Below are 13,294 nucleotides of genomic sequence, written 5' to 3' on the forward strand. Positions count from 1 at the left end.
CAATCCACAGCTTCAGTTAATGTACAATGCAATGCTTATATATTTAAATGGCAGTTTAGTGTGGGACAATTTCCTAGGTTTTGGTGTTGAGGCAGAGATTGAGCCACAAAAGCATAGGAACCAGGGTGAAATGGAACCACAAGCAAATTCTGAATTTTTTTTTTTTATTCATGCCCATCCCTAATTGCCCTTGAGAAAGGGGTGGTGAGCTGCCTTCTTGAATCACTGCAGTCCTTAGGGTGTAAGTACACCAACAGTGCTATTAGGAAGGGAGTTTCAGAATCTAGACAGTGAAGGAATGGAGATATAGTTCCACGTCAGGATGGTGTGTGGCTTGAAGGGAAACTTGCAGGTGGTGGTGTTCCCATGCATCTGCTGCACTTGTCCTTTTAGGTGGTAGCGGTCACGGGTTTGGAAGGTCTTGTTGTTGTTGTAGGAGCCTTGGTGAGTTGCTGCAGTGCATCTTGTATATGGTACACACGGAGTCAGAATTATACAGCACAGAAACAGGCCCTTCGACCCGTGTCCCCACCGGCCATCAAGCTTATCTATTCTAATCTCATTTTCCAGCACAGCCTATAGCCTTGTATGCCAAGGCATTTCAAGTGCTCATCTAAATACTTCTTAAATGTTGTGAGGGTTCCTGCCTCTACCACCCCTTCAGGCAGTGTGTTCCAGATTCCAACCACCCTCTGGGTGAAAAATTTTTCCTCAAATCCCCTCTAAACCTCTTGCCCCTTACCTTAAATCTATGCCCCCTGGTTACTGACACCTCCGCTAAAGGAAAAAGTTTCTTCCTATCTATGACCCTCATAATTTTGTATACCTCTATCAGGTCTCCCCTCAGCCTTCTCTGCTCCAAGGAAACAACCCTAGCCTCTTCAGTCTTTCTTCATAGCTGAAATGCTCCAGCCCAGGCAACATCCTGGTGAATCTCCGCTGCATCCTCTCCAGTGCAATCACATCCTTCCTATAGTGTGGCGACCAGAACTGTACATAGTACTCCAGCTTTGGCCTAACTAGCGTTTTATACAGCTACAGGTGGTGGATGGGGCGCCAATCAAGCAGGCTACTTTGTCCTGGATGGTGTCGAGTTTCTTGAGTGTTGTTGGAGCTGCACCCATCCAGGCAAGTGGAGACTATTCCATCACACTCCTGACTTGTGCCTTGTAGATGGTGGACAGGAATTGGGGAGACAGCAGGTGAGTTAACTGCTGCAGAATTCCCAGCCTCTGACCTGTTCTTGCAGTCACAGTATTTATGTGGCTGGTCCAGTTCAGTTTCTGGTCAATGGTGACCCCCAGGATGTTGATAGTGGGGGATTCAGTGATGGTGATGCCATTCAACGTCAAGGGGAGATGGTTAGATTCTCTCGTTTGAGATGGCCATTGCCTGGCACTTGTGTGGTGCGAATGGTACTTGCCACTTATCAGCTCTAGCCTGAATATTGTCCGAGTCTTGCAGCATATGGACTGTTTCAGTATCTGAGGAGTCACGAATGGTGCTGAGTATTGTGCAATCAGCAAATATGTTGGTAAAGAGACTAGCTATCTTTATTGTGCAGGGGTCTGAATGTAGTCTTAAAACTAACCAGGCCCTTTATTGCTGGCATTATATATTAGCCTGTGTTGTTTTGCAAGTGTGCTTATAGCACTCTTACATGAGTCAGATCACAGGCACGAAGTCCACTGCAAGAATTGAGCACACAATCTAACCTAACATTTCAGTGCAGTACTAAGTGCTGTATTGTCAGAGGTGCTATCTTTCAGATGCGACATTAAACGAAGAAAGGTTTGCTTTTATACAGAGACTTTCAGGACTTTGGGACTTCCCAAAGTGCTTTACAGCCAATTACATACATTTGAAGGGTAGGAAACACGACAATCAAATTACACACAAGAACCCACAAACAAGAAGATAAATGACCAGATAATCTGTCTTAGTGATGTTGGTTGAGGGATAATCATGGCCAGAAGACTTAACAGAACCTTCCAGGTCTCCTTCGAAGGAATGCCAGGGGTTTCTTTTACATCTACCCGAGAGTGCAGACAGGGCCTCAGTTTAACATCTCATCTAAAAGACAGCATCTCCAACAATGCAGCACTCCCTCAATACTGCACTGCAGTGTCAGCTGAGTTCTGCAACCAAGTCTCTGGAGTGGGATTTAAACCTACAACCTTTTGACTCAGAGGCTAGTGCTACCAACTGAACCACAGCTGAAATTGTTCTAGGTAAATATGCTGACAAGACTAATCTTGATTAACATGCATATGAAAATCCAGGCCAATTTTAATATGGAATGAAAATAATTTTGTAAGACACAACCACTATAGTCTAATTGATACCAACAATCATACTGTAACGACTCTTTCACAATTTAATCCAGTTTCCTATTTCACAAGCCAACTTTTACCTTTGTATAAATTCACAATATTACAACACAAAGAACTTTCCTCTATTACAAAGGCAAAATATTGCAGATATTGGAAATCTGAAATAAAAACAAAATTCTTCACAAAAGTGCTGAGCAAGACAGGCAACATCTCTGGAGAGAAAAAAAAGTTTATGGATCGAATTTTCCCACTGGCTTCTGGACCCCGACATCTGGACCAAATGGGAATCCTGAACCTGCACTTGCTCTGGGAGCAAGAGCAGCCCAAACAGAGGGCTGGCAGCTCTAGAGCACCGGCAGCCCAACTGGGCCAGCTCAAAAAACGCAAGGGCACCTCAAAAAAAAACTGATATTTGGGAGTGGGGGCCAGTAGGCTTCTCGGATCAGAGAGGAAGCCGCTCCGCTTGAATTGTTGGGGTTGTGGGGTGGGGTGGTGTTTCCCTTGATGCCCATGGACCCCTCTTTGGTGGATAGCTCCGAAGGCCCCCCAGACTGCTGCAGGGAGGCTGTTGCCATTAAGCTGGTGGCCTCCGCATGCGGCAGGGGCCTGCCCCGCCACCAGCAAAATGCCAGTGAACGTGAAAGGTCGCCCGTAATTACTTAATTATTTCAACTGGCTGCCTGCTGTTTTCCCACCCATCCTACCTCCTGGGTGGCCACATCGGAGCCAGGAAAATTCAGCCCAATGCTTCAGGTTGATGACCTTTAGGGCGGGATCCATGGCGGGGAGGGGGAGGCATGGATTGCCCCAGATGAGCCCTGCCACGGACCTCGATGCCAGCAGAGCCCGTCCCGATCTCACGAGCAGCGACAAGGCCTCATGGTGCCCCCACCCTACCCCCGGCGCTTGCCGACAGGATCACGATTTACATACTTAAATAAATCTACATATCTGAATTAATTGCAAGATTGCCTCCCCAGCGGTCCCATTGCGATCTTTGTGCCGCTAGCTGGCATTCCTGCGCCTTCCGATCCCCGTCTGGGGAATCGAGGGACAACACTGGTTAGGAGGGGGGGTGCAGGTGAATTTTTTCTTTGCGGGGGGATGGGGAGCAGCGGTAAGGTCTTCCCATTGGTGGAGGGGATGGTGGAAAGGGGTAGAGTTGATGCACTTTGGGGGTGGGGGTGGTGGGGGAGAAGGTCATTGGCAAAGGAAAAGTGTTTTGGGCTGGAGAGGGCAAGTATTTGATATTCTGGATATTTGGGGTGGAGTTGGAGAGGTGCAAAAATACCAGCTTTATCATTAATAAATTTTTACTTACTTATTAAAAAAATCCAGAAGGGCTTAAAGCCCTTTAAAAATGGCACCTGCCCAGTGGCGCCTGACGCCATTGCCGGTTCGCCCACCCCCTCCGCGTCAACTGGGGGTAGTTTGCCCCAGCCATGTTAATGAGCCGCCGCATACAAGATCGCGGTGGCTCCGCGGAGTGAAACTTGCATGTGCTGGCTGCCATCTTATATGGCTGCCGCTGTACTCGGCGGTAGCCACATAGAATCCAGCCCAAAATCAGAACTCATTTTCTGCTTCTTTTAATTCCACTTTATCTATTGCCTTGGAGAGTTGCAGCAACATTTAGAAAGTGCCTCTGGGAAGTGAGATGGTGTCATAGAGCTCAAGCAGGCTTGGAAGAACAGGTGCCAAAATAAAAACATTTTACTCAATAATTAATAAGTCAATTGAGTTGAAATTGTCTAATATTAAATAGGAGAAAACGTTATAAAATCAATTATTACATCAATGATATGAGGATAGCGAACACAGGCTGGAATTTTACCCTAGACGGACGGGAGATGGCCACCGACTGATAACCCGCTTCCACCTCGCCTGGGGAACCAACCCGCATTTTGCGGGTCGCCGGGCTTCAACTGGTGTGAGGTGGGACCTCCACCCGCTGGACCTACATCCCAGCATCAAGAAAAGATGCCGGGGAGCCTGGAGCAAAGGCAAGTTTTGGCTGCCTCGCCAGGGGTAATCGGTCGGGCCCCAGCAAGGCAAGGGTGGTCAATTGGGGGGGGGGGGGGGGGGTGGGGGGAGAAGAAGGGGGGCGTGTTGGGTGTAGTGGGTGGTTGGGGTAGCGGGGACGGCCCTCCATCAGGCACAGGGTGCCCAATCTGGAGGGCAACCCCCCCCCACCCCACCGCCCTGCCCTGGGACGTTCGAAAGCCGCCTGGTTTTGTCAAGTGGCTTCCCAGTCCTCAACCCCCTAACCAGCCATGGGTAAAATCCCCGTGGAGGCGGGCGAAGGCCCTTAAGTGGCCACTTAAGGGCATTGATTGGCCTGGAGCAGGCAGGCCGTTTTCGCCACCGTCACCTGCATAAAGTGGCAGTGGAGGCGGGAGCAGGTCGGGAAGGGCCCCCGGAGCCACCGGGTCCACTTTACGCCACCATCCCTCTCTTTTGAGGTGGCGTAAAATTCCAGCCACAGAATCAAATTTCAGGTTCTCTGTTTTGGGCAAGGTTTGACATCAATGGGAGTTAATTATGGTTGTAAGACAATAGGACAGCATTTTATCCCTGGATTACCCAAGCAGGAACAAATAACACTAATATCTAAGAAGCTTTATATGTCATGAACTGATATTTTTCAGCACCCTCAGACTGGATACAATTCATGCAGTTATTTTTTAACAGAAACAAAAAAATCATTTAATACTAAAACCAAGAATTGCCATTCTCACCAGAAATGCTGTTAAGGGATCCACACCAAATGTGTCCTCAAACCTCCATTTCCAAGCTTCATGATCATGAGACTTAAAATTAATTAGAAGTTTACTCAGTGCATCATCCAAAGCACCAGCCTTCCATGCCTTACCATTGAGAAACTTCTTAATCTCAGTTACATCCTGTTTTGTAATTAAAATCTCTGCATCATAATGAACTTCATTATCATCATCAGGCTAAAGGAAAGAAGTGAAAAAAAGAGTCAGGCTTTTTTCTGATTTTTATTGCAACAATGTAAGATAGAGCTTGTATACAAAACCCTTGAAACTGTATGACCTGTTTTAATATAAACTGAAATATTTTGATATCTTAGTTTTGGCTTCAAAACAGCTGAGTAGCATTGAGAACTGTCATCTAGAGCAAGAATACTCCCAACTGGTTAACCAAAGGGCAACACCGACAGTGGTTATCGAGAGACCCACCACAGATGATCTAACGGTGCCTCTGTGCTGAACAAAATGGGACTGGAATATTTTAAAAATGGAATCTTCTTGTTTATATTGGTCACCAACACCAAGAAATCTCTGGAGTCATTGTTCTTTAAACATGAGAAGAACCAAAGAGAGAAAAAAAAGCGATAATCTGTCAGTCCCATTACATGAATAAATTACATATATTAATTTACTCCATTTACTTAATCTCCAGAGAGGTAATTGACCACAGGGAACATTTCTTTTAAAAAAAAAACAATGCAATTTCACCCTGATCAAAGTAAGTCTCATGAAACCCCGAGCTACCAAACCAATGTATAACCTACATTACTGAACCCACTCCAGTTTCACATATACATTTCCCTGGTACTAGCAATCTGGAACCTGCCACACTGCACCAGCATTTAATCATGATCTACCTTTTTTCCCTTGTAGCCTTTATACAGTGCATTTTTTATAAAACACATGCAGCACAAGATGAATAGTTATACTGAGGTGCGGCCCAGAAATGACCATTTGTAACATAAACATTCAATGTATTTGGAGAACGGTTTTGAGGCACAGAGTTTTGATTTAAAACAAGAACTGCTGGAAATACTCAGCAGATCTGGCAGCATCTGTGGAGATAGAAGCAGGGTTAACATTTCAGGTCAGTGACCCTTCTTCATGTGGGGCGGCACAGTGGTGCAGTGGTTAGCACCGCAGCCTCACAGCTCCAGCGACCCGGGTTCAGTTCTGGGTACTGCCTACGTGGAGTTTGCAAGTTCTCCCTGTGACTGCGTGGGTTTCCGCCGGGTGCTCCGGTTTCCTCCCACAGCCAAAGACTTGCAGGTTGATAGGTAAATTGGCCATTGTAAATTGCCCCTAGTGTAGGTAGGTGGTAGGAGAATGGTGGGGATGTGGTAGGAAATATAGGATTAATGTAGGATTAGAATAAATGGGTGGTTGTTGGTCGGCACAGACTCGGTGGACCGAAGGGCCTGTTTCAGTGCTTATATCTCTCACTCTAGAACTGGTATTTTCAGCGTTTCTTGTTTTTATTTCAGATTTCCAGCATCTGCAGTATTTTGTTTTTATTACAGAGTTTTGATTGGTTGGAGCTACATGGTTCAACATGATTTTAATCACTCAGTCACTGGCAGCCATGCCTTCAGCTGACCGGTTTCTAAGCTCTGGAATTTCTTCCTTATACCGCTCTGCCTCTCTAGTTCCTTTAAGAAGCTCCTTAAAACCTACCTCTATGATCAAGCTTTTGGTCACCTGCCTTAATAACTCCTTCTGTGTCTCAAGGCTATATTTTGTTCTAATGCTCCTGTAAAAGGCCTTGGGATGTTTTATCACATTAAATGTGCTCTATAAATACAAGTTGTTGTTCTGTTTGAGCATAACGTGGAATTCGCATTTGCAAACAAGCGAGGGAGGTGTGTTTATAATCAGAAGCAGCAAGCAATGACCGGAGAAAGAGCAGTAGCTGCAGCACCACCTTTACTTGGGCTCAGGGCCTATACTTTCATGAATCAGCATTTCTATTAAATTGGATGACTTTGAGGGCGCAAAATTGGCTTGCATAGCGACAGAAGGCCTTGCATTGCTTTTCACGTGTGGCCCACACAGCCGGCCGCTTTCTACTCTGCACGCACACCAGTGCATCCACTATGTAAGCCAGAAGTTATTGATTCAGTGATATGCCGACGTCACACAGCTTATTCTATTGTAAGGTATCTGGAAGCACTCTGGAGGCGTTTTGTTGAGTTTCTGGATTTGCCAGAGAGTGTTGCCACATCCTCACTGGGGGGCCACAGGAGTAGGTGACCTGTCCACACAAAGGTTGCAACAGATATTGGGGCAGCCGTGGTAGCTCCTCTGGCAGCATGACAGTGAGATGAAGAGGCGCCACAGAGGGAAAACTCCACACCAAGTTGGAGCTGGACTCTTCCATGCTTATTGATAGTGGCAGGAGGTTGTCTAGCAGATCAACCAGTGCACCCAGCATCTGTACCCATTCAGTGCTCTCCTTATGCCACCCCACTGAAGTCCTCTGCAGCTGTATTTGTCTGGCACCTTGCCCTCTGGTGAGGTGGCACATGAACCGTCCTTTACTCCTGGCCTGGCTGCAGTCTACTCATGCCTGGTTGACTCCCATGTGCTGATTCCAACTCTATACTCGCCTCCAAGGTACACGCAATGGTGTCAGATCAAGTGACAATGCCTCTTCATTAGTGCTGCGATGTTGCTTTCTTTCCTCCTCCTTGGGCTCCTGTGTGACTGAGTAGGTGTCAGTTCTTCGGTGTCTGAAACCAGGAACTCAGAAGGGGAAGACTGGTATGAAGGATGTGGGGGCGGGGGGGGGAGGGGCATGGAAGCAAGAGGTCTGTGGTCACACCATCTGCAGTTTGCTCATCATGCCAGGTAGTAATATGAAGATGTGCTGGCAGTTAAGAAGGGGCATAAGACAGGAACGTGTCATCATGCTCAATGGGCCAGCAGTACCATGATGTGGACAACCACCTCCTCTGTAGGGCTAAGGAGATGCAGGCATCCTTGTCCCCTGCCAAAGCTGCTCTACTCCCTCTATTGTGTGGCACCTTGCCCTGCAAGAGAGCGAGCAGAATGTCAGTGATTGTAAAAAAAAGTGTTTGGGTGATGTGCCAGCCATGGATAAATAGCTGGAGGTATGTATGTGAAGACATAGAGAGGTGGGTCTGAGGTTAGCAGCATTGGGTAGGTGTGTGAGGGTGAGGTGGAGTATCTAAATGTCAGAGGTGAGTCCTGAATGTTAGGGAGTGCTGCTGGGTGAATGATGGGGGTGTGGTGCAATGAGCAGTGAAAGAGGCTTTTGTTGTACTGGGTAGATGCCATCATATGAAGATGTATTCACTGACTATGACCTTGAGACTTCATGTGGCACTACTGCCAGATTCTTAGTTCCAGACTTGGAGTTGAATTCCTTGGCCATCTGTTCCCAATCCCTACTGATGGTGGTCCTTGAGGGCCTCCTGGCACAACCCCCACCCCGTAGAACCATTGTGCCTCTCCTCCTGCCCATCTACATCACTAATGGTCATGGTCCGAGCCATTATTTAGGTAAAAAAAGGTTTATAAATTGCTGGATCTTCAACCCTTAAAAATCTCATGATTGTGGGAATGAGGTGCCAATAAAAATGAAGTTTACATCACTGGGAGCAGCAACGTCTGCTAGTAACTGGGATCAATATAACCTGGTTACTAATCATACAGCCCCTTGAGCCCATCGCCATTCAATACAATCACGGCTGATCATCTACCTCAACTCCACTTTCCTGCCCACTCCCATTTTCCTTGATTCCAAGAGACCAAAAATCTGTCAATCTCAGCCTTAAATATACTCAACGATGGAGCATCCACAATTATCTGGAGCAGAGAATTCTAAATATTCACAACCCTTTGAGTGGAAGATTTTCTCCTCATCTCAATCCTAAATGATTGACCCCTTATCCTGGGACAGCGCTCCCATGTTATAGCTTCCTCAGCCAGAGGAAACAACTTCTTAGTGTCTACCCTGACAGAGAGCGGTGCCTTTAAGATGCCCTTATATTGAAATCACTTCATGCCAATTCCAATGTAAATACACCTGCATACTGGCCCCTTCCCCACAACATCCTGTGTGCACTCCTACCTATGTCAGCTAATGATTAGTACAGTTTTATTACAGTCTTTCCTCCAAGTTCCTAATGAGGATAAAGCTTACATCCTGGTGCGAACATGTGGCCGAATTTCAGTACGGACACAAAACTGACTTCAAATACAAATGGTCCAAGTGTTCTCACCTTGACCATGCCAGCTGTATCTTTCAAGATGCTTTGAAAGTGCATCTTACAGCCAGTACAGTACTACAGTCCCTGCTACACAATACTAGCATCACTAGGTTTTGGGGAAAAACAAGAATCTTGTTGCAGTATTTGTACTTCATTTTGTCCGTCACTCTTCAGAGCTCTGTCCATAATGATTAAAGAGATAAAAGCAAAATACTGCGGATGCTGGAAATCTGACATAAAAACAAGAAATGCTGGAACCACTCAGCAGGTCTGGCAGCATCTGTGGAAAGAGAAGCAGAGTTAACGTTTCGGGTCAGTGACCCTTCATCGGAACCGATGAAGGGTCACTGACCCGAAATGTTAACTCTGCTTCTCTTTCCACAGATGCTGCCAGACCTGCTGAGTGGTTCCAGCATGATTAAAGAGATGTTGCCCTGCAAACTAGAGCTGCATGTTACCACTGAGAACTGTTGCCAAATGGTGATGAGTTGCTCCAAAGGTGAGCAAAACTTCATCATTGCCAGTTTCTTCAAGTTTTTAGATGAATACAGTCTGACCATAAATTGCTTTCTCTGTACGTGTTACAGCTTCCAAGGTGATATGCATCAGCGGGAGACATTAGAAAACATGGCTAGGAGACATCCTTTCATTCTCAAAAATAAAAATATCCATAATAACCAGCTAGATAAATATGGTATCATTTGAAAATCTTAGCAACTTAACTGGGTATGCTTTTATTCTGATGGGGACATAAAAGGAGGAAGCACAGGTGAAAGGAGAAAAAGGAGTCACGAGCAGCGAAAATAACATTTGAAAAAAAAAAGCAGCTACCCTGATTTCTACTTGTGGTCTAGGATTTCAAGACTGAATCTTCTAATCCAGTCGGCACCCAAGATGGAAAACCCCAACAACAAATATATATATACTCTGGTTTTGAACTACGTGTAGATGGGAACAAAGAAAATTCTTTTCAAATATTCTGTTACAGAGTACTTACCAAACCTAACTTTCCAGTCTCCAACAGCAATTTATTCAGGTATCTCTTAAAAACAGGATTGCAACCAATTTCTGTTGACTCAACTGATTGTTCCTTTATACATGCTTCAACCTGTATAAAGAAGGTCAGCTCAGTTATCTATAATATAATCCATAACATGCTTACATGATGCCACCTGTGTAAAAATAACATATATGCTCAAACAAAATGGGCAACATTAATTCACATCCTACAATACTGGTATTGAGCATTACCACTTTGTACCTCATACCTATTATCGTTCGATAAAAATAGCATAAAATCTTCAATGCTTTCACAATATGAAATTACTCACTGGCGAGCTTCTTCATTCTATCAATGCAGTGAAATGTCTACATAAAACTAGGATATTTTTGCATTTGTATGGTGGATGGAGGATAAAAAAGGCAGGATGTCCTATTTATGGATGCAGACTAAGAAATTAAGAATAATGATAATGTTCTTTTTTCTTTAGATTTATGAGTAATGAAAGATCTGAAAATCTGCTCTAAAATCACTGATTAAGGTAGCTGGCACGTGCATAGATTTTACTTACATGAGAAATATTTATTCTCCCCTCCCTTCTATGAGATCTGTCCCACTACCAAGGACAAAAGCAGCAATGTCTTGGGGTCATCCAATTCCCCTCCATCAGCACACTATTCTGACCTGGACACTGACACTGTTCCTTCATCATTGCTGGTGCAATTAACCAAAGGTATTAAGGGATATGGGGCAAAGGCAGGTATGTGGAGTTGGACAGAGATCAGCCATGACCTCACTGAATGGCAGAACAGGCTCAAGGGGCTAAATGGCCTACTCCTGTTCCCATGTTCTTAATGTCCTAGAATTCCCTACTTAACACATTGTAGGAGCACCACCATTACATGGACTGCAGTGGTTCAAGAAGACCCATGCCAGCATCTCAGGGCAACTAAGTATGGGCAATAAATATAGCTTTGTCACCATTACCAATTCCAAACAACCAATAATTTAAAAATGATTCCATTGGGGTAATCCATGTTGGTTGACAAAAACCAGAACCTTCTTTCAGACTACATACAATTAATTTGCCAGTGAATTTGGTCATAGTCAGATGAAGATGGGAGTTTGCAGAGATATTTCATAAACTTGCTACCCACAGCCACCTAGTGAACAGAGACTACAACTACACTGGTTAGTTGACCAGTCAAATTAAATAGAGAATGTTGACATCGCAATTTACACTAGTAAATAATGAAACAATGTGCAGTATCTGCAACATTCACCACATTGAGTACTGTAGGCTGTAAGTGTGACACATGCACTGTTTAAATATTGCCTACAGGCTATACATGCAGTGTATATATTACACAGCCATGAACTATCCTTCTTGTTTCACATGCTTGAGCTTCCATTTGCCTCATTCACAGGTCTTTGTCCAATTCATATACAATATTCAACAAAGTGACAATAAAATTAGGACAGCCTTCACTTAGGAAACAATTAAAAATGCAAAGTAGAAAGTGAGGAGAAACTAGTTACTGAGCAGTGAATGGTTGTCTGGGCCCATTTCACAAATGGGGGCTGAAAAAATTTACAAAAAAAAAATCCTCTTTAAAAAATTAACATTAAATGTAAATACAAACAATTTACAAGCTTTTTCTCTAATCTCAGTAAACATTACTATTATGCATGACCAACAAAGCAGAATTAGACTGAGTTTTGCATTTTTTTTTTTTAAAGCATTCATTCTTGGGATATGGGCATCACTAGCAAGGCCAATATTTATTTCCCATTACTGGTTGCCCTAGAGAAGTTTGTGAGCCTTCTTCTTGAACCACTGCAGCCCACATGGTGAAGGTGCTCCCACAATCCTGTTAGATAGGAGGCTGTGGTTTCTTACCTAGCGACAATGAAGGATGGTGTGTGACTTGGAGGTGATGGTGTTCACATGCCCTTGCTGGCTTTCTCCTTATAGGTGGGCTGCCACAGATTTAGGATGTGCTGTCAAAGTATTAGCGAGTTGCTGCAGTGCATCCAGTACATAGTACACACCATCAACTATGGTGTGCTGGTGAGAGAGGAATTGGATGTTTAAGGTGGTATATGGCCTGATCAAGTGGATTGCATTGGCCTAGGTGGTGTTGAGTGTCAAATTGGTGTAGTTTCATCCATTCAAGCAAGTGGAGGGTGTTCCATTACAGTCCTGACTTGTGTCTTCTAGGTGGTGGAGAGGCTTTAAACAGTCAGGAGGTGAAATATTTGCTGCAGAATACTCAGCCTCTGACCTGCTCTAGTCGTCATGGCATTTATGTGATGGGTCACCATTGATCAGAAACTCAACTGAAACACAGGATGTCGATGGTGGGGGACTCAGCGATGGTAATACCATTGAATGTCATGGGTAGATAAGGCTCTCTCTTGTTGAAAATAATTATTGCGTGGCTGAATGTTACTTGCCAATTATCAGCCTAAGCCAGGATGTTGTTCAGGTCTTGCTGCATGTGGACATTATCTGAGGAATTGTGAATGGTGCTGAACATTGTGCAATAACCAGAAAACAGCTCTACCTCTAACCTGGTGCCCTGGTGCTGAGATGATTGGCCTTCAACAACCACAACCACTGTCCACTAAGCTAGATGAGACTCTGGCCACTGGTGAATCTTCCCCACAATCTCCATTGACTTATGTTTGACTTGGGTTCCTTCATCCCACATTCATTCAAATAGTGCCTCAATGCCAAATGGAGTAACTCTCACCTTATGTCTGGAACTCATCTCTTTTGCCCATGTTTAGATCAAGTCTCTAATAAGATCTGGAACTAAGTTGCCAGAGTGAAACCGAAACTGAACATTGGTGAGCAGGTTATTGGCGAGCAAGTGCCACTGAATAGCACTACTGATGGGTCCTTCCATTATCTTGTTGATGATTCAGATTATACTGATGGGGCAGTAATTA

The 13,294-nt window shown here is 44.7% G+C and overlaps 1 protein-coding gene across 5 annotated transcripts in view; it reads right to left on the minus strand.

Moving 5' to 3' along the window:
• clcc1 (chloride channel CLIC-like 1) overlaps positions 1-13,294 on the minus strand; it is a 56,484-nt gene that overhangs the window by 21,604 nt on the left and 21,586 nt on the right. For all 5 annotated transcript variants that reach the window (XM_068037598.1, XM_068037596.1, XM_068037593.1 and 2 more), the window contains 2 exons: positions 10,337-10,447; positions 5,072-5,290 (listed from right to left, as the gene is read on the minus strand). In XM_068037598.1, coding sequence (XP_067893699.1) covers positions 5,072-5,290; positions 10,337-10,447 — 330 coding nt within the window. The remainder of the gene's footprint in view (positions 1-5,071; positions 5,291-10,336; positions 10,448-13,294) is intronic.

This window comes from Heterodontus francisci, chromosome 8 (assembly GCF_036365525.1).
Source record: "Heterodontus francisci isolate sHetFra1 chromosome 8, sHetFra1.hap1, whole genome shotgun sequence".
Lineage (NCBI taxonomy): Eukaryota > Metazoa > Chordata > Chondrichthyes > Heterodontiformes > Heterodontidae > Heterodontus > Heterodontus francisci.